At 34.7% G+C, this 19,212-nt stretch overlaps 3 protein-coding genes across 4 annotated transcripts; all 3 read left to right on the top strand.

The window, feature by feature from the left end:
- The first annotated feature begins 1,444 nt into the window (after positions 1-1,444).
- On the top strand, positions 1,445-4,959 carry LOC109003617 (protein C2-DOMAIN ABA-RELATED 11). Its single transcript, XM_018981837.2, has 4 exons — positions 1,445-1,643; positions 2,156-2,310; positions 2,845-2,940; positions 4,280-4,959. Exons 2-4 carry the CDS (start codon positions 2,200-2,202, stop codon positions 4,574-4,576), a joined length of 504 nt encoding a protein of 167 aa, XP_018837382.1. The 5' UTR covers positions 1,445-1,643; positions 2,156-2,199; the 3' UTR covers positions 4,577-4,959.
- A 1,096-nt stretch (positions 4,960-6,055) lies between these two features.
- On the top strand, positions 6,056-8,085 carry LOC109003618 (DNA oxidative demethylase ALKBH2). 2 transcript variants are annotated; one of them, XM_018981839.2, is made up of 4 exons: positions 6,056-6,367; positions 6,741-6,857; positions 6,988-7,177; positions 7,617-8,085. In XM_018981839.2, the coding sequence occupies exons 1-4, from the start codon at positions 6,140-6,142 to the stop codon at positions 7,805-7,807; spliced, it is 726 nt and encodes a 241-aa protein (XP_018837384.1). In that variant the 5' UTR covers positions 6,056-6,139; the 3' UTR covers positions 7,808-8,085. The 2 variants fall into 2 exon arrangements, with proteins under 2 accessions (XP_018837384.1, XP_018837383.1); XM_018981838.2 differs by having other exon boundaries at positions 6,058-6,367; positions 7,608-8,085.
- A 1,601-nt stretch (positions 8,086-9,686) lies between these two features.
- On the top strand, positions 9,687-19,061 carry LOC109003620 (acetyl-CoA acetyltransferase, cytosolic 1). The gene is made up of 14 exons (XM_018981842.2): positions 9,687-10,007; positions 10,560-10,658; positions 10,791-10,964; positions 11,069-11,174; positions 12,603-12,741; positions 13,260-13,337; positions 13,418-13,483; positions 14,455-14,540; positions 14,660-14,759; positions 14,841-14,951; positions 15,047-15,088; positions 15,306-15,392; positions 18,142-18,227; positions 18,845-19,061. Exons 1-14 carry the CDS (start codon positions 9,962-9,964, stop codon positions 18,876-18,878), a joined length of 1,254 nt encoding a protein of 417 aa, XP_018837387.1. The 5' UTR covers positions 9,687-9,961; the 3' UTR covers positions 18,879-19,061.
- The last annotated feature ends 151 nt before the right edge of the window (positions 19,062-19,212 follow it).

The raw sequence follows: 19,212 nt of genomic DNA, 5'->3' as shown, positions 1-19,212 counted from the left end.
AGATAAAAGGCAGTTGGTAAAACACTCACAGGAATAAGCATACACCTGATCTGAGTACTTTCAAATGTTTTGACCACAATTCTCACCTCCATATATGGACTTTTTTTTCAGCATTGTTGCATTTTGCATACAACTACCAATAAATAACTTCCAAATACAATTTTCTGAATAGTAAATAAAAAAATCTTATCTCTAAAATTATAATTATTTTCGTACGCTATGCATATTTAAGATTTATATTTATAATATTGGCAAGATAAATTGTTAAAATTTAGAAAGTCAAAGACAAAATAGATGGACCAGTTTATGATTTTGAAGTGATCATATCGTGTCTGGTTCAACAATGAGTTTCTCAGATCAAACGTGTAGAGTATGACAATATATATTCAAGTAATGTTAGATACATGTTTATTTTGTGTAGGGGCGTAACCAATCCGGTTCGGTCCGATTTTAAACATATTTTAAAACCGAATCGGTATACAGCAATTTTGAGATTTTAAGAACCGATACCGTACCGGTTAAACTCTTAAACCATTACTTCCAATTTTACTGGTTCCGGTCAGGCTTTTTTGGTATATTATATATATATATAGTATATATAATATGTTATATATATTATAGTATATAATAATATAGTGATAATATATTATAGTATATTGTAATATATATTATAATTATATTATAGACTATAATGATATATTATAATAAATAATATAGTGATATATTATAGTATATTATAATATATAGTTATATTGTATTAGTATAACTTCTAATACTATAGACTATAGTGATAATATATAATTATTTATATAAGATTTTAAAATTTATGTTATTTTAATTAGTAATTTAGCATATAATACAAATTTATTTTATATATAATTATATATCTTAGATATAAAAATTATATATAATATAAAAAATCATATAAAAAATATTTTATATAATATAAAAAATTAAAAAATATATATATGAACCAGTACGGTGTTAGAAAAAGAAAAATTGAAACCGGACTAATTTCGATGGGTTTTGAAAAAGATGGAATCGGTTCGGTTCGGTCCGGTCCCCTACTAATCCCTTCGAAATAAGTGAGACCCAATATAAAAAAAAGTAGATTTTTTTGAGTTTTTTTTTTTCCGAAAAGGTTTGTATAAAGCTCACGTACCTAAATCTATTCAAAAATGCTATATAAGCACTAATAAATTTTATAAAAATAAACTCACAGATAAATTTAATTTTATGTACTATGTTAGATTTATTTTATAATAAAAATAGTTTTATAATATGACATATCGCATTAAATCATATCAATTTATAAATTTATTTATAATAAATTTTTTTTTCGGTTAAAATTTTTATTTTCTGTTTACACCGAAAAAAAAAAAGAAAAAAAGAAAAAGAAAAAAAGGAGAGAGAAAAGGAGTCCATGGTCAGAGTCCATCAGCTAAACCTAAGACGCGCACTGCTTGACCGTTTCTTAGGACCGAGCAACGACACGGTCTCGTCAAACGTTCTTTACCTTTTGCATAAGACGCACGAGTTACTTCAGGATTCACATCACGAACAAATTAGATCATCGCGTCCAGCCAAACCTCCTCTCAGAGTCTCAGAGCTGAGCCCCCCATATTATTTTTTTTTTGTTTTCGGTAACTACAATCCGCTGTTTCTACTTTCATTTTTTTGGGTTTATTTGCTTTCCGAGTTGGCCATTTTCTCGTGTCTCACTCTGTTGTTTTACTAGTCATTTCGGTTATCGATTGGTTTTGTGTTCGCTATTGGTTACTCGGTTTTGTATTGTTGCTGCTGTTGTTGTCTTTGTATTAATTCAGGGTTTTGATTTGAGCTTGTACTCAACATGAATAGATAATGCTGGGATTGTCTTGTTTACTAGTTTATATGCTTTCATGCAGAGCCTCTTAATTTCTTTTCCTTTTCTTGAAAATGTCCCCAGATTTTCCCTAATTTAAGCTCTCCTTTCACGTAAGCATGCTTTAGGGTGTATTTATGTGTATGTAGGAGTATATGTATGTGGGTATGTATGCATTTGTTTATGTGCAGAAGCTAAATGCCTATTATTTAAGATGAGTGTGTAAATACAGCCTTTTATTTTTGTGTGTGTGAAAGTCGAAAGACACATTTTTGGTACGATTCTTTGCAGTTTTTGGCCTCTTTGTGGCGTTTAGGCATTCTTAGGAGCCAATTATGGCGGAGCCACTGGGACTGCTGAAAGTGATGGTGGTGCAAGGGAGAAGATTGGTAATCCGAGATTTCAGGAGCAGCGATCCTTATGTGGTAGTTAAGTTAGGCACTCAGGTGATTCTAGACTCTAAATTGGATTAATGCCATCATGTTTGTAGATATGCTGGTTTTTCCCCTTTCCTTTTTGCTTTCCTTTTTTCTTGAATTGTGATAGCACCTTGGTATCTAATTTTACTTTGAGGTATGTGGCTGATCTCATGAGCTCTTTTGTTCCAATATTCCATAGTTTTTTTTTTATTGATTTATCACCACCAATGGTAAATACACATTGCTGTTACATATTGTAAAGTGAATAAACAGTAAGAAGTGCAGCTCTAGTTTATTAAGTAATTTGCAAAGGATGAAGTCACTGACTCGAGAGGATTAACAAGTTTTGTGGTAATGGTTTAAAGGAAAAGAATCAGAAAACATAGGTGAAGTTTCTATATGCCTAATGTTTGGCAAAATTATAGAATATGAATAACAGTGATCACTTGAAAACTTTCTCATAGGCACCTAGACATATCTTAAGTACTTGTTACTGGAATCTGTAAATTTTTTCGGCTCTGATAGAATTCCAAACTAACTTATTTGTGTTCTTTGTATCAGACGGCAAAGACCAAGGTTATCAATAGTTGCCTTAATCCTGTTTGGAATGAAGAGCTAAGTTTCTCTGTCACAGAACCTGTTGGAGTTCTAAATTTCGTAAGTTCCTAAAGCTTTGAATTCAGAAAAATTGAAATTGTGCAAGTGAGTCTAACAGCTTATATTGTTTCTCAATTGTTTCAATTAGAGGGGATTTTTAGGTTTTAATTAGAGTTGAGGTGAGTGAAAGGTGAAATATAGTTTTTTTGTTCGTTATTGAGTTCTGTTTCATTCTACCAGCTGAATTATCAAAATTGCTTGGCCGTTCGATGCATTCTAATAACTTCTTGGTAGTCCTTCCTTTGAGCTATCTTCTCATGCTTTAACCAATTGTGTATCTCTTGGTGTTCAACTCCTTTGTTCAACTTGTGAATTCACAGGACATTCAGCGAGCTTTAGTTTTCAAGATTTTTATAATCTTGGCCCAGTCATGTGAGATATTTTTGTGTGATGCCTAGATCTATCATATTGAGCAAAATTATGGCAAGATTTAGCAACTTACTTGAAAAGTCAAAATTCTTGGTTGTGCGGGAGGGGGACATAATTGAGCTTCTTGTGTCAAAACCTTAAGGAAGGGGTTTTCCAAATGGAAATTTGATTCTTTTTGAATTTCTTGAGTTATGCATTTAACCTTAGTCCACAGACCTGCATAGTCCAGCTGTATCTTCTGCTGCTTATTTATCCCCCAAAGTTATTCTTGCCCTGGGCAGTTTTGTTAAGTTCATTATGCTTCCTCCAGCACTTTGATCTTCTATTGTAGTGAAGTGGCAATTTTTTGCTTGGATGCCATCTTGCAAAGCAGATAACCTCGTGGAAGAAGGGGGGATAATCCCTCTTCTGTGCTGTTACATCCAAGAGCAGTCTGGTACCTATTTGCTTCCCAGCACATAGATTTTGTCTGAAAAATCTGGTGTTTTCTGGCTTTTGTCCCGAAAATGTTTGGCTTCTTAGTATTGGCATTTTGAAGAATGAGAGAATTGGCTTTTGTCCGAAAATTAACAGCTATATGGGAAGAGAAGGGATTTGAGAACTTTGGAAAGCTCAGAGGTTCGTGGAGGTATAATGTATTAGCATGAGTGGAGTGTTTACAATGCCTTGTTAGTCTAAGAAGTGATTTCATCTCCGTCTTGTTTTCATGATTGGAACATTTTCTATATGTTTCCCCTCTTATTTTTCCCCTCGTATGTGGCTTAGAAAGAAGTTTAATGTTGATCTGTTTTAGAATATAAGTTCTTCCGTAATAATTTTAGTAATTTAGTTTTGTTCTCATCTCTTCTTTCAACATAAAAAATCTCGTGTTAATGGTCTGTTCCCTTAGCTGGCGAAGTGATCTTACTGATGTTAATGACATTGTAACCTCCAGATTTGTGACATCTGACCAAAGTGCATTTTTCTGCAGGAAGTGTTTGACAAAGACCGTTTCAAGGCAGATGACAAGATGGGACATGCTCACCTCAGCCTTAAACCAATAGTCTCTGCCGCCAGTTTGAGACAGATTCTTGGGGTTTCTTCTGGTGAGACAACATTACGGAAGGTAGCCCCGGACAGTGACAACTGTCTTGTTGGGGAGAGCTCTATTAGTTGCATAAATGGAGAGGTGGTGCAGAGCGTATGGTTAAGGCTCTGTGGAGTTGAGTCGGGGGAGATTGAACTAAAGATCAAGTTAATCAATCCACCAGTTACTCCCTCAAGGTAGATTTCTACAAATACCGAATCTCCGGTTTGCATTGCATATGTTCAGATTTCTAACAATTGAGAGGCGGGGAAGAGATGAATGTGGTTGTAGGTAAGTTTTTCCTCATGTAACCCCTTTATAGATGTTAAAAAAAAAAAAAACACTTCTAATGTAGAATTAGTATACGAATGTGAGTAGGCTAAACTGAAGCCAAGCTGTGTGTGAATGTGTGTTTGTTTAAAGTTACTTATAAAAAAAAAAGTGTGTTTATTTAAAGTCAGATGAAGTAGGAATTCGAATTGATTCTATGGTCCTTTAATCTGTATTATTAACTTGGCTTGTGAATTAACAAGCTGTTGAACGTCAAGAATGGAATGTGGCATAAACTGCCCAGTTTGTTTCTATTTTCCGAGCAACTTTGGTCGAGTTATTCAAAATCAAGTGCATGTTATTTGGCAGTAATTTTTTTGAAAGCAAGCTTTATATATTTTAACAGATGAGGAATACATGAGTAAAGGATCAGGATGAGGGATCCCAACAAACACTCCATTATAACTAATGCAAATGCAAAACAAAAATAAAATGCAGGTGTTGAAAACAAATGCATGTTTCCTTGCCTTCCCTTCCCTTGTCAAGGGAGAGCATGCAAAGTGGCAGTTTTTAGTAGAATGTCAAACTGCCTCTATTTGGGGCCTAAATACATTGTTTACCCTTAAAAATAGATGATGCTGGATCTCTCTCTCTCTCTCTCTCTCTTAATCAGTAAATAATAATTTTATTAAAGTCTATTACAATCGACCAATGGAATAAAGTATGAAGAAAAATTTTTAATCTCATTTATTGTTTGTTCATGATTCTCAAAATTTCGACCATTCATCTCCATTCATATGCACCATCATAAACATATCCTACCGAGTTGTATCTTAACGATAATTGAAGGATGTAATGTTAGTTTTGAAAATCTAGATGCTGTTGCAATGAAAATTGATGATGTCAAATAGATTAATAAAATGAAATGAAAAATGCTAAATATATTTAAAAAAAATTTAAAAAAAATTTACTTCTCCACGTATCGGTTATTGATAGGTTACCATATAAAAAAAAAGTTATTGATATATTGAAAATCATAAAATTTGAATTTTAAAAGAAAACTAACAAAATTAATCTTGTAAGTAAAACTGTAAGTGCATATAACACTACTTAAATGAAATATTGTTTTTCTTGTTAAACTTTGTCATTGATAATTAAACTTATTGCAATACCTTTTAAGTGTTTTTAAATTAAGATTTTTACATAATTACATGCTTTATATATACATAAAATAATTTAATTTTAAACTTTAATTTTAAAATTTAAATGTTATAAATTAAGTCTTATTATTTAAATAATTAGAATGATGTATTCTAGAATCTACTTACAACTTAAAAATGGAATAAATTTTTAAAAAAAAAACATAAAATTGTTTTTATTGTAAAATAAATCTTATCAGTCTTGCTTAAATGGCGCGAAACGCGAAAGAAATGGGGGCTATGCTGGACCTCCGATTATTCTCCAACTCCAAACCCTTTCCTGTTGGTTCTTCCAATGAGTTTGAAGCTCAAAGCGCTGACCGAACCATCTGCGGAACCTAACCCTAACCCTAATGGCAGTGCTGTAAAGAGACTGACTTTCGATTTAGGAAATGGAAGCGAAGTCGTATATATACCCAAGTTCTTTCCTTTTAATCAGGCGTGGAACTGGTTCGATTACCTCAACAATGAGATCCCTTGGGCCAGGCCTACCATTCGCGTCTTCGGACGCTCTTGCGTCCAGGTACCCCCTCCCCGCCCAATTCAATCAATTTCGTTTTTCCCCTTATTTCCTGTTTGTTTGCCTGTGCGAGATTGTAGCTAAAAGAAAAGGAAATAAAAGGATAAGTTATTTCTTCTCTATTTTATAATTGTATCCAAATAAATAGGTCAGTTTTTTGTGAACTCAAATAATGGGTCAAGTGTTTTAAGATTACGTATAATTGTTATCGTGGTCCTGTAGTTTGATTAGTTTGTAGAACGAGAGATTGAAGCAAAGATGGTAATGGTTTTGAACAAAGAGTATAATAAGCTTGGCATTTGGTTCATATATACGCTTGGAAATACTTATTTCCGAGTTGTGGTTTCTAATGGTTTATGGTATTTGTTTTTGCTAGCCTAGAGACACATGCTATATTGCAAGTCCAGGACTGCCCGATCTGATTTACAGTGGATATCAGCCACATGCCTATTCTTGGAATGATTATGCTCCGCTTAAGGAAATCTTGGATGCGGTAATTAAGAAAAACTGTGGAAATCTCCTTGTGTCATCGCTACCAAAAACTTGCATATTATCCTGATGATTGGTTCATTAATGGCGCATACATCGATGATATCCGATATGTTGATCTCTTTTCTATGCAGCTCCATAAGGCTCTTCCTGGGAGTAGCTTTAATAGCTTGCTCTTGAACAGATATAAAGGTGGTAATGACTGTGTTGGTTGGCACGCTGATGATGAGAAGCTCTATGGATCGATGCCGGAAATTGCTTCAGTATCCTTTGGATGTGAACGTGAATTCTTCTTGAAGAAGAAACCCAGTAAGAGATCTCACGGTATGTCAATTCGTCTTTTTGTGGGTGTTTTTTTCTGCACTAGTTGTCGTATTCTGGAATTTCTGGACTTCTTGATTTCACAGATCGAACTAGATTTAGGCCCCGTTGCATCATTTTGGTCTCTTGGCTCGGATTATTCTAATCAAGGAAATTACCCCCATCTCTACTTATCAATAAATAAATAGATAAATATATAATAAATAAAGGAGATTACCCCCATGGCCCCATCTGGCATCTATCACTGTTTACATCATATACACGATAGGTTTCCTTACAAATTCCATGTAGCAGTAAGATTGCATCAGTTTTTTTCGTTTTAGTTCCTCTAAATTATAGACCCGGACACTTGTTTTCCACTTTTGCATTATTAACCAACTGCTAACAAGTTGATTATGTTGATTTTATTTTTGCAATTGTCCTCTGTGGCTAGTGTCAAAAGAACTTGGTGAAGAACCAGCAAGCAAGCGGTCCAAGAAGAGTAGCCATACCAATCAGCACTCATTCACGCTTAAGCATGGATCACTATTGGTAATGAGGGGCAACACTCAACGAGATTGGCTCCATTCAGTGCCTAAGCGTGCAAAAGTAGAGGCAACTCGTATTAACCTCACCTTCAGGCATGTCGTTTGATGGGACCTTCGGCTAAAAGAGAATTGTTTTTCATTGGGCTTTGTTGAATTGTCTGTAGGCAGGCGTTGAGGTACCTGGTGTAACAAGGTGCCACAAGGTATCTTAAATTTTGTTAGGAGATAGAATGTATGGTTTTCCTGACAACTTGATATGGACACTGAAAGGTTAAGGATCTTTGTAGCTTTTAATGCGATATGAATCTGTGTATAGTTCATAACAATTGTCAGTTTTCTCTGTTGTAGTGTTATTATAATTTATCGCAATCGAAGTTGGCTTTATGCATGGCGAGTTTTATATTTCTCTCATATGATGGCTCCTTCTGTTGTTCCACTTCCACCTGACTCTGCCAGATTATTCTTGTTCTCTCCCTTAACCAACTACCCATAATTCTTCCCATTTGCCTTTCTTATCTCCACATCTCCAAGCCCTACTAACTCTATCTTTTTTAGGCTGCTCGTGAAATTTCATTTACCCATCTTGCTTGTTGCTTATTAGCAGTGCTGCAGGGTCCTTCTATACTTGCATAAATTTCTCAATCACTAGTGAATGAAAATGGTATAGATTGGTTAAAGTACAGACTCCCCAACCAAGAAGTAATATCTGCAATAGCAAAGCATGCCGAAAATAACAATGCAGCCTCAAGCAAACTTGTATGTAAAACAGATCAGATGTCCCGAAGTCTTTATTTATTTATTTGTTTTTTGGCAAGTAAAAAGAGAAAAATGCAATGGTGGGGTGGAAATATCCAGATATAGGCAGCAATGTCCTCCTGCCTCGGTGGATCAAATGGGAATGCAGAAACCATATTCGGTTCAGCAATTATGGCAGTGAAGTCTGTGTTGAGCAAAACCAACATAAGCGTGAGGCTAAGATAAGTTAGAGACGAGTCACTTCAAGATGCAGCAAAATGATAGCAATTGATACCCAATATGCATGATGAAGTAGGCTTTCCTTGCTCCTTACTGACACTGTTCTATCCAAGAGTAAAACATATCGGTGCATGAGAAAGTGTACTTTTACCTCTCTTATCTGCTACGTTTAGGTAGTGATGAGGTAATTTTAGATAATTCGTGAATAGTGATAAAAAATAATAATAAAATATTAAATAATAGTGAATAATAATAAAAAATAATGATATAATATTAAATAGTGATATGAGTCTAATTACTCCACTACCCAAACACACCCTAAGTTTACCTAAGATACTTTATCCTAATTTAAAAAGGAAAAAACCAAGCTTTTCATGTTGGAATCCACCAAATTTTGAAATCCACATCATTGCATGCAAGTTTCATGCAATAAGATCATATGAAAATCTGTTTGTAAAACTTATTTTTTACACACCCAACACACTATTGATAGAAAAATTTTCCACGCTAAAAAATTATTGATATTTTTTTTAAAATTATAATAAATTAATATGCAAAACTCTAAAATCATTAGACGCCATAATAAATTAACAGAGGAATGGATATATTCTCTGACAAATCTACTACAGCTACTTATAGGATTTTTTTTTTACTTTTTCTTTCATGTATTTTTTAATATTTTTTTAAAAAATAAAAAAAATCATAATATTATTAAAAATATTTAATTAAAAAAAAATTACAGAGATAGAAATGAGTGAGTAGTATTTTCTTTCTAAAGAAAATGAAAGGGTTATTACTATCCTACTACTTATTTATTACTTATTTTATATTTGATTTTTTTTTAATTTTTAATTTTATTTAATAGTTAAAAAAGTGATTATTAATAAAATTATATATTTTTAATTTTTTTTAATAATTAAAGATGTTAAAAAAATATTGAAAAAAAAAAAGATAAAAAAATAAAAAATTTGAAATGAAGTATGAATAGTAAATAATTAGTAATAGGAAGTAGCCTATCACTACCATTCCTAGAATGTTTGGGAATTTAAGAGGCTAATGTCAGAAAAGGTTTGTTCTTTTTCCGTGGGGAATTGAAGGATAGCTTGATTACGCTTCCCAACGCTTACGTTTGATCGTTTAACGTTTAGCTGCAACCCGAAAAATCACCCGCCTCCCCGGCACATACGCGCGCCCCCCTGAGTTTGAGTGATCAGATCACCAAGTAGCCCTCTTCCTTTACTTTGGCTTGGATTTTCTGTATCACTTTCTTTTTTTGACGATCCCAATGGCTCCTGTCCCTGTGGCATCCTCGGACTCCATTAAACCTCGAGGTTCTTTCTTTCTTTGTTAATTCTAATTTTTTTTTTACTGCCTGTTGATCCCTGTTCCTTCAGATAATTCTGTTATTAGTTTCAGTTAGTTTAGTTGCAAAGGTTTTTGTTAATTAGAATTAGCTCTTGTATGGATAGAGTTCGGTTGATGTACAGATTCTACAGAATATCGGATTTTCTTTTGCTTCATTTTGTCATTCTCTGCATTTCATTCTTCTCTTCCAAATCATTCCATCTCTTAACATGTTCCACCATTTAATTTTACAAGTTTGATAGATCGGCTTTCCTTCTTACTAATCTCGATTAAATATTTCCATAATTCCTCTGATTTCTACTTTCAATTGCTTGGAATTAAGCTATTATTGGCATGCTTATATGCCCAACCGTAGCATAATCGAAAATTCCAATTTTCACTGGCTATTTTACGCTTACCTTCATGTATCGGGTTACTTTTTTTCTTATGATTTTGAGAAGATGCATAACAAGGCTTACAAATTGGCCTTTGGGTAATTCTTAGTCTATGTCAACTCAACCTAAAGTGTTTCCGTGCAGATGTTTGTATTGTTGGTGTTGCACGTACGCCGATGGGTGGCTTACTTGGTACCTTGTCATCGTTGTCAGCTACCAAGCTTGGCTCTCTAGCTATTGAATGTAATCACTGCTACTTATATCTCTTTAATTTGTTTTCTTTTGGTTTCTTCAACTATGTTACTATTCAGTATTGTGTTCCTTAAAACGATTGTGTGTGTTTTCATTTTGATTGTAATGTATTAATTTGGGTAGGTGCTCTAAAGAGGGCAAATGTTGATCCTTCAACTGTGGAAGAGGTTTTCTTCGGGAATGTCCTAAGTGCCAATTTAGGGCAAGCTCCTGCTAGGCAGGCTGCTTTGGGTGCAGGTATACCTAATTCTGTGATCTGCACCACTATTAACAAAGTTTGTTCATCTGGGATGAAAGGTGCGCTCTTCATTGAATTAAAATTATACTTCACTTTTAGTGTAGAAAAAAATGAATGTAGAAATGGGATTGAGTATGGCATGTTCTTATCTTCTTTGTCCCAGCAACAATGCTTGCTGCACAATCTATTCAGTTTGGTCTGAATAACGTCGTTGTGGCTGGGGGAATGGAAAGCATGTCTAATGCACCTAAGTACCTAGCTGAAGCAAGGTTTGGCTATGTGGCATTAATTGTTTACTCATTAGTTTACTTCATGTTGCTTTTGTGCTTTTACGGATTGATGGACTTGGAAGTTGAAAGAAGTACATGCTTCGGCTAGGTAGATAAGATTTTATGGGCTCCCTCTAGGATATAGAAATTCTGTCCGTTCATTCAATAGGGCCATCGCTAATCAGGACAATAACCACTTCCCTTGGATGAACATTTGGGGCAGTAATGTGCCTTAAAGGCTGCCTTCTTGGTGTGGACAGCAGCATTAGGAAAGATCCTGACCATGGGCAACCAATGGAAATGCCGAATCATAGTAATTGATTGGTGTTGTATGTGTAGGAAAAGTTTTGAAACTATGGACCACTTGCTACTTCATTGTGAGGTTGTTAGGACCCTGTGGGATATCTTTGTGGTAGATTAGTCCTCTTCCAGCTAGAAAAGTCCTTATGGTATACCCCCAAACCGTAGCATTATGGAAGATGGTCCTCCCCATATGCCTTCTGTGATGCATTTGGAGGGAAAGAAACGACTAGAACTTAGAAGATAGGGAATGTTTGTGGAGGAACTTAGTAGATAACCCATACTGACATGCTTTTTCTCTAGGCAATTGCTTTAGATTTTAATGGGCTTAATTCCTGTGTACATGGGCTATGCCTATTCATTCATATCAATAATAATTATCTCTTACTTATATATAAAAAAAAGATTTTAATGGGCTTAATGTTTATGATTTCCTTGTATCTATTTCCGATAAGTGTTTTCTCATGTATACATCCAATGTACCTGAGCTATGCTTATTGATATTAATAAAAGTTTTACTTTTTTTTTATAAGTGATAATTCTGTTAATTTGAAGAAAAGACTAGGTGAAGCGCAACTACATAGGACATATACCATTAATAAAATTTTTATTAAAAAAAAAGTAAGTGCTTGTGAAGCATAAGTGTTGACATAGTGTCTTTCTTGTTGAAGCATATGGATTATTGAAGGGTATGTCATCTTGGTTATAAAATAATAGTCTATATTTTTTTATATAAGTAAACTGGTAATTTATATAATTGTAACATAGAGAAGTGAGGTTTGCTAACTGTGGGTAAGTGAAAGTCATTAATGGGATGTCCATGACAATTTTAGTCGACTTGGCCAGCCTTTTGTCCAAGGAGGAAACATCATGAAGATTTCATTGTGAATCAAACAAGTTGATAATCTTTCTGCCTATTGTGGTGATTATGTAAAACATATTGTTGTTTACTTCTTTGACCATGGTTGCAGTTGTTTTACTACTTTTATGTGCTGATGATAAACTGATGGACTTGCTCAATGTTTGGTGCTGCCTTAGCTTTGTATACAAGTGTTACTATTTTTTACCGATAAAAAAATGTTTAGGGAAGTATCTTTGTGATCCATTCTGACTCCATTTTATAAACAGAAAGGGATCTCGATTTGGACATGATACAATTGTTGATGGTATGCTGAAGGATGGACTTTGGGACGTTTACAATGACTTTGGGATGGGAGCTTGTGCAGAAATATGTGCTGATCAACATACTATAACAAGAGAAGAGCAGGTACAGTTCTGCAGTATTTGTCCACTTTATTACATGCAATAAGTTTATTTTTCAACATGCGATATCTTTTATTACGCTCTTGATATTTTTTTAAAATAAATTTATTAAGTACCAAATTTTGTCTTATAATCATTTTTTTATAAGTAAACAAAATTTTTATCTAATAATTTAATGTTCAGTTCATTTTTTTTCTTTTTCTTTTTTTTTTCCATGTATACTTTTTGATATGTTTTGTTGGTATCTGATTCGTAAGTTACCACATGAAGTGAGTTTAGACATCTGTGTTGATGGATGGAATAAACTAATAAACTTTGGAGCATTTGACAAAAGAAAAAGAAAATCATGTTAAGTAAATTTTTACAATGCTGGTTTATGTTATAATTTTGCAAAATGTTTTTTCTTTGATGTTAATTTTCCCATTGCACATTACTGATATTTCCTGTTTGTGATCTCCAATGTTTCAGTTTGCATCATTGATTCATTATATTAACTTCTGCTATATCTATTTTTTCTTGCAGGATAATTATGCTGTTAAGAGTTTTCAGCGGGGAATTTCTGCACAGAATGGAGGCCTCTTTGCATGGGAAATAGTTCCGGTGCGATTCCTAATCTTAACCAACCAGGAGAGCTTGTAGTCTATGGCATCAAGTAAATATCACCTGATAATTCTGTGCAGGTTGAAATTTCTCGGGGAAGAGGGAAGCCTTCCACAATTGTTGACAAGGATGAAGGTTTAGGAAAGGTGAATACAATAATTAGACAAGGATTGACTTATCAACTATATAATTCTTTGTCAGTTGACTGATAAAAAACTGATATAATTATTTGACCCATAGAATTTGAACCTGAAGATATCTCTTCTCAATTGAGTACTTGATATGTGATTGGAGTACATTAGCTGAAGATGACTACCATTTTACCAAGTAGATTTCACCAATCAAGCTAATAGAGTAAGCTATTTGTCTTTATGTATAAACAACATTGGCATCAGTGCCACATAATTATTATTATTTTTTTTTGATAAGTAGTGCCACAGAATTATAGAAAAGAGAAGGTTAAGATATTGGCTTCAGTTCTTGTCCCACCTCATGTTATTTAAGGCACATCAGTTTCTTTTTTGATTGGATGTTGGTTTTAAACAAACCACTGCCTTGCCAGTTGCCCCCCTTGAAATGAGAAAAAAATTTCTAAAAGTGTTCCAAACCCCAGCATTTTCAAATAATTACCATTTTTCATATCAATTATTTCTGTTTAGGGTTAAACATATTATTCTCCCTAAATTACCAGGTTTTTAGAACTTTTTTCTCCCAAATTACCAAAACTGATACACATCAATTATCTCCAGCTATCAGATAGCATCCTTAAATCAAGACCTGATTGTTAGGATGGTGAAAAATAGGCAACATGAGAAGTGTATTTAACCCTTCTATTTATTATGTGGTTTTTACCATGAATGCCATGAGCTGTTCTCAAACAAAAAAGAAATAGACAATTGGAGTGAATTTGATCTTTGATTAATACATAGTAGTTATGTTATATTGGACATTAACTCCACGTTTGTACTCCTATAGCCAAAATTTTGGAGCTCTTAATGTCACGTCCTTGTCTTATACTTGCTCTTTCCTTTCCCACTTTTACTTCTGAAATATTGAGTTTCCTTCAATCTGTCTCTTTTTCTTTCTCTCCCCCTCCCCCCTTATACTATCATTTTAGTTTGATGCTGCTAAACTGAGGAAACTCAGGCCAAGTTTCAAGGAAGATGGGGGTTCTGTTACTGCTGGCAATGCTTCTACCATAAGGTCTCTCTCTCTCTCTAATTCCAAGATAGATGTGTTGTATAATCTTGTTCCTTCCTTGTATTGGTGATGAAGTGAATTCCTTCTGATTCACTCTGGTTTGGGGATGTCATCATGGATAGTGACGGTGCAGCAGCATTAGTGCTAGTAAGTGGAGAGAAGGCAATTCAACTAGGTTTGAAGGTGATTGCAAAGATCAAAGGATATGCTGATGCAGCTCAGGTATTATGAACATTAGTATTCATATTTGGTTTGATTAATGAAACTCGTGTAAAATAGTGCTAAAAAGAAGAATCCATGCAGGCACCTGAATTATTCACAACTGCCCCGGCCCTTGCAATACCAAAAGCTATTTCAAATGCTGGTTTGGAAGCTTCTCAGATTTGTTACTATGAAATTAATGAAGCTTTTTCTGTAAGAATTCAGGCTTTCATTTTTTTCATCCCCCTAGTCAGTTGTTCATTGATCTTGAATTTGATAGATATGTGTGCTTAAACTAATCCTTGCAGGTTGTGGCACTTGCCAATCAAAAGTTGCTTGGTCTTAATCCTGTGAGTCTTAGACTAACCCTTTTACTATTTTACTCATAGAACTCAGAAATTTAGTTGCTTTTAGATGTTTCATTCTCTTGCGCAGTCTCCAAGTATTATAAATACAATCCTTATATAAATTTTTTAGTTGCTTTTAGATGTTTCATTCTCTTGCGCAGTCTCCAAGTATTATAAATACAATCCTTATATAAATTTTTTGTCTTTATAATGAGTGCAGGAAAGACTTAATGCACATGGTGGAGCTGTATCATTGGGACATCCTTTAGGATGCAGTGGAGCTCGTATCTTGGTCACGTTGTTAGGGGTAATAAATGAATGTTATCTTTATATGTTAGAGAGATTACACTTTGCACCCAAAATTACCACTATTTTTGCAATATGCACCACAAACTACCAAAACTGTTAATTTGCACCCTAAACTGCCCAATTATGACAATTTGCACCTTGGTTAAGATTTGATCATTATAACTGTGCCATATGTCCTGTTTTTCATTGATCATAATGCAGATATTAATAAATGGTGCAAATTACTAAAATTTAGTAGTTTAGGATGCAAATTGCCAGTTTTGGTTGCTTGAAGTACAAATTGAAGGATTTTCGGCCTATCAGCCTCATTGCTAAGGTGCTTGCCAATCGTCTAGGAGAGGTTTTCGGGAGGATCATTACAAAACCCCAAAATGATTTTGTTTAAGATATGCAAGTTCTGGATTCAGTCCTCATTGCTAATGAATGCATAGACAGTAGGCTAAAATCTAGCCAACTAGGAATCCTATGCAAGTTAGATATGGAGAAGGCGTATGATCATGTAAACTGGGAGTTCTTACTATATGTGCTTGGGAGGTGCGGTTTTGGGGAGAAATTGTGCTCATGGATTAGATGGTGTATTTCTAGGGTGAGGTTTTCAGTATTGGTGAATGATTGCCCAAATGGTTACTGTAATAGCTCTCGGGGCCTAAGACAAGAACATCCTTTGTCCCCACTCCTATTCATTCTTGTCATGGAGACACTTAGCAAAATGATTCTTGCCTTGGTGAACAATGGCTTTATTGAGGGATTCTCGGTGGGTGATCCTAATAGGGACAGTATTAACCTATCTCATTTATTGTTTGCATATGATACACTTATTTTTTGTGAGGTAGAACAAAGCCAAGTTCAAACATTGAGGGCATTATTACTTTGTTTTGAAGCGGCATCCTGCTTAAAAGTGAACTTTGATAAATTATAATTGGTGCCGGTGGGCAATGTTCGTAACATCAGGCAGCTGACTAGTATCCTTGGATGTAAGGTTTCCTCGCTTCCCATGAACTACCTTGGTCTTCCTTTGGGGGCAGTTGCAAGATCTATATCGATTTGGGATACAGTGGTGGAGAAGATTGAATGCAGATTGGCAAGTTGGAAGAGATTATATCTCTCTAAAGGCAGTAGGATCACCCTTATCAAAAGTACTCTGTCTAATCTACCAACTTATTTTTTATTTGTATTCCCAATTTCAGGAAGTGTGGCGAACTGTATTGAGAAGCTATATCGTGACTTTCTTTGGGGTGGGATAGGAGAAGAATTCAAGTATCATCTAGTCAAGTGGGATAATGTATGTTTTCCAGTCTCTTCGGGTGGGTTGGGCATTAGAAATTTGAGGATCTTCAATCGAGCCTTGTTTGGGAAGTGGTTGTGGAGATATAATACGGGACCGGAAGCCCTATGGAAGTTAGTGATTGCAAATATGGAGGCATGTGGGGGGATGGTTCACTAGGAAGGTTCACGGAGTTTATGGAGTGGGAGTTTGGAAACACGTTCAAAGGGGGTGGGGGATCTTTAATCGGCATACTAGAATGGTGTTGGGCGATGGATCTAGAATAAAATTCTGGACTGATCTATGGTGTGGAGACCAAGCTTTAAAGGATTCATTTCCAGCAGTCTCTAGGATCGCAGGTGAGAAAGATGCGTAAGTGGCTAATCGTATGGAGTTATTTGGGGACCTAGTCCAGTGGAACGTGAATTTCACTAGAGCCACCCAGGATTGGGAAGTTGGCAGCATTGAGGAGTTCTTTGCTCTTCTATACTCCATGAGGCTGAGAATCCAAGGAGTAGACAAGATGTGGTGGATTCCCACCTGTAAAGGTACATTCTCGGTCCGCTCTTTCTATATGTCTCTTTCACAACCACAGAATACGGAATTCCCATGGAGAAAGATATGGAGAAACAAGGTGCCTCCCAAAGTGGCATTTTTTTGTGTGGATAGCAGCATTAGGTAAGATCTTGACGACGGATAATCTACGAAGACGTAAGGTGATCATAGTAGATTGGTGTTGCATGTGTTAAAAAAATGGTGAAACTGTGAATCATTTACTGTTGCATTGTGAGATGGCTGGAACGTTATGGAATGAAGTATTTAATAGAATAGACTTAGCTTGGGTTATGCCAGCCACAGTGACAGAGCTCATGGCCAGCTGGATAAATCTACGAGGTCTCTCACGAATCGCAGCGATGTGGAAAATGGTCCTGATTTGTATCATGTGGTGCCTGTGGAAGGAGCGAAGTGACCGGACATTTGAAGAGAAGGAGTGCTCACTAGTAGAACTTTGATTATTTTTTGTTAGCACTCTTTTTCTTTGGGCCACATCTATAGATTTTTGTGGCCTCGATTTTCATGATTTTCTTGTTTCTATTACTTCTCTCTACATATGTGTGACCTTTTGTATACCATCTTGTGAACTTGGGCTATACCTATTCATATCAATATAATTGTTTACTTATTAAAAAAAAAGTGCAAATTGAAAAAACAGTGGCAATTTAGGGGTGCAAAATATATTTTTCCCTTATTTTTTGTATATGCATTGTTTCACATGTTTTGAAAAATATTTTACTTCTCTCTCGCTCCCCTCACATACTATGTATATGGCTGTGAAGTGATTCTATGCTTTTCTCCTGCTATAGAAACCATTTGAGAGATGAGGACTATGTTTGAGGAAATTGAGGAGTGCATCAAATAATTTATTTCTTCATATATTTGTTCGCATTTCAGATAATATTTAAAAAGGAGAATTTTGTTGTAGGTGTTGAGACACAAGAATGGGAAATATGGGGTTGCTGGCATCTGCAATGGGGGAGGAGGGGCATCTGCCCTGGTTCTTGAGCTCATGTAAGCCATCTACATTTGTTGAGGCATATGCTCAGTTTAATGCTTCAGAATTTCTAGCCCTTTATGATCCTATTAAGTATGAGGGTTTGAAAGGTTCCTTTTGAATAGTAAATAAAGTTCATGATTAACATCGGAAAAACTCAATGCGAGTGTGCTCCAGCTGCATCAAAAATTTTGTCATTACATGTAGTGCATGATACAGTGATACACCTATTCCCAATTTCCGAGTTTAGATCTGGGTCCGTTATTTCAAGAACTCATTTTCCTACTCAATAATTGCTTGTTGCCATTTTGACCTGATAATCTTTTTACCACCTTCACTTGTAAATTGTAATAATTCCTATTATCTAAATTCTTATCAGTTAAGGTTGTAGAGTAGTCTTGTTACTTATATTTGATCAGATAGCTTAATTATGAACCATAAAGAAGAAGAAGAAAATAAAAACTCACAAAGTTGATTCTCTTAATTTTCTTGAATAAACCATTGCACTATTGCCCTGATATTTTTGTTTCATCATTACTATTAGAAATATCAAAGAAAAAAATATATCATTTCAATCTCTCTTCCCATTATTTAAAAGTTCTAGTAAGTCATGGAAGAATTTTACATCTTGCAGGCCAGTTGCTCAGGTGGGACTTTCGAAGTTGTGATGTTTATTTCCCCTCTTATTGGCATACTTACAGTTTTGTTCTTTTTCTATTTCAATATTTCTTCTCAAATAATGAAGTTAAAAATTGTTGAATTAGATCTGCTTAATAAATATTCATTATGTTGTTTCATCACTTTGTCATCTTTAATTCTTTTCTATTTTTGGTTCCAAACTTTCTTCGGAATAGTGTTCTCCATTTTTGGGTGAATTCATATATTCGGAGGTATTGTGTTTCATTAATTTATTAGTGTGTTTAAATAAGGTGTATTCAGCCTACAACCTGATATCTTTTGTGGCATTTAAGATTGTCAATGGACGCTTTGCATATTAGAATA

The sequence above is a fragment of the Juglans regia genome, chromosome 4, assembly GCF_001411555.2.
Source record: "Juglans regia cultivar Chandler chromosome 4, Walnut 2.0, whole genome shotgun sequence".
In the NCBI taxonomy this organism is placed as follows: Eukaryota; Viridiplantae; Streptophyta; class Magnoliopsida; order Fagales; family Juglandaceae; genus Juglans; species Juglans regia.
This window is presented reverse-complemented; position numbering and strand designations above follow the sequence as displayed.

Coding starts and splice junctions, on each gene's coding strand:
- LOC109003617 (XM_018981837.2), top strand. CDS start 2,200: ATGGCGGAGCCACTGGGACTGCTGAAAGTGATGGTGGTGCAAGGGAGA. Junction 2,311..2,844: donor TAGTTAAGTTAGGCACTCAG/GTGATTCTAGAC, acceptor TCTTTGTATCAG/ACGGCAAAGACCAAGGTTAT. Junction 2,941..4,279: donor CTGTTGGAGTTCTAAATTTC/GTAAGTTCCTAA, acceptor ATTTTTCTGCAG/GAAGTGTTTGACAAAGACCG.
- LOC109003618 (XM_018981838.2), top strand. CDS start 6,140: ATGAGTTTGAAGCTCAAAGCGCTGACCGAACCATCTGCGGAACCTAAC. Junction 6,858..6,987: donor TTAAGGAAATCTTGGATGCG/GTAATTAAGAAA, acceptor TTTTCTATGCAG/CTCCATAAGGCTCTTCCTGG. Junction 7,178..7,607: donor ACCCAGTAAGAGATCTCACG/GTATGTCAATTC, acceptor CTCTGTGGCTAG/TGTCAAAAGAACTTGGTGAA.
- LOC109003620 (XM_018981842.2), top strand. CDS start 9,962: ATGGCTCCTGTCCCTGTGGCATCCTCGGACTCCATTAAACCTCGAG. Junction 12,742..13,259: donor CTATAACAAGAGAAGAGCAG/GTACAGTTCTGC, acceptor TTTTTCTTGCAG/GATAATTATGCTGTTAAGAG. Junction 13,484..14,454: donor AGGATGAAGGTTTAGGAAAG/GTGAATACAATA, acceptor CTATCATTTTAG/TTTGATGCTGCTAAACTGAG.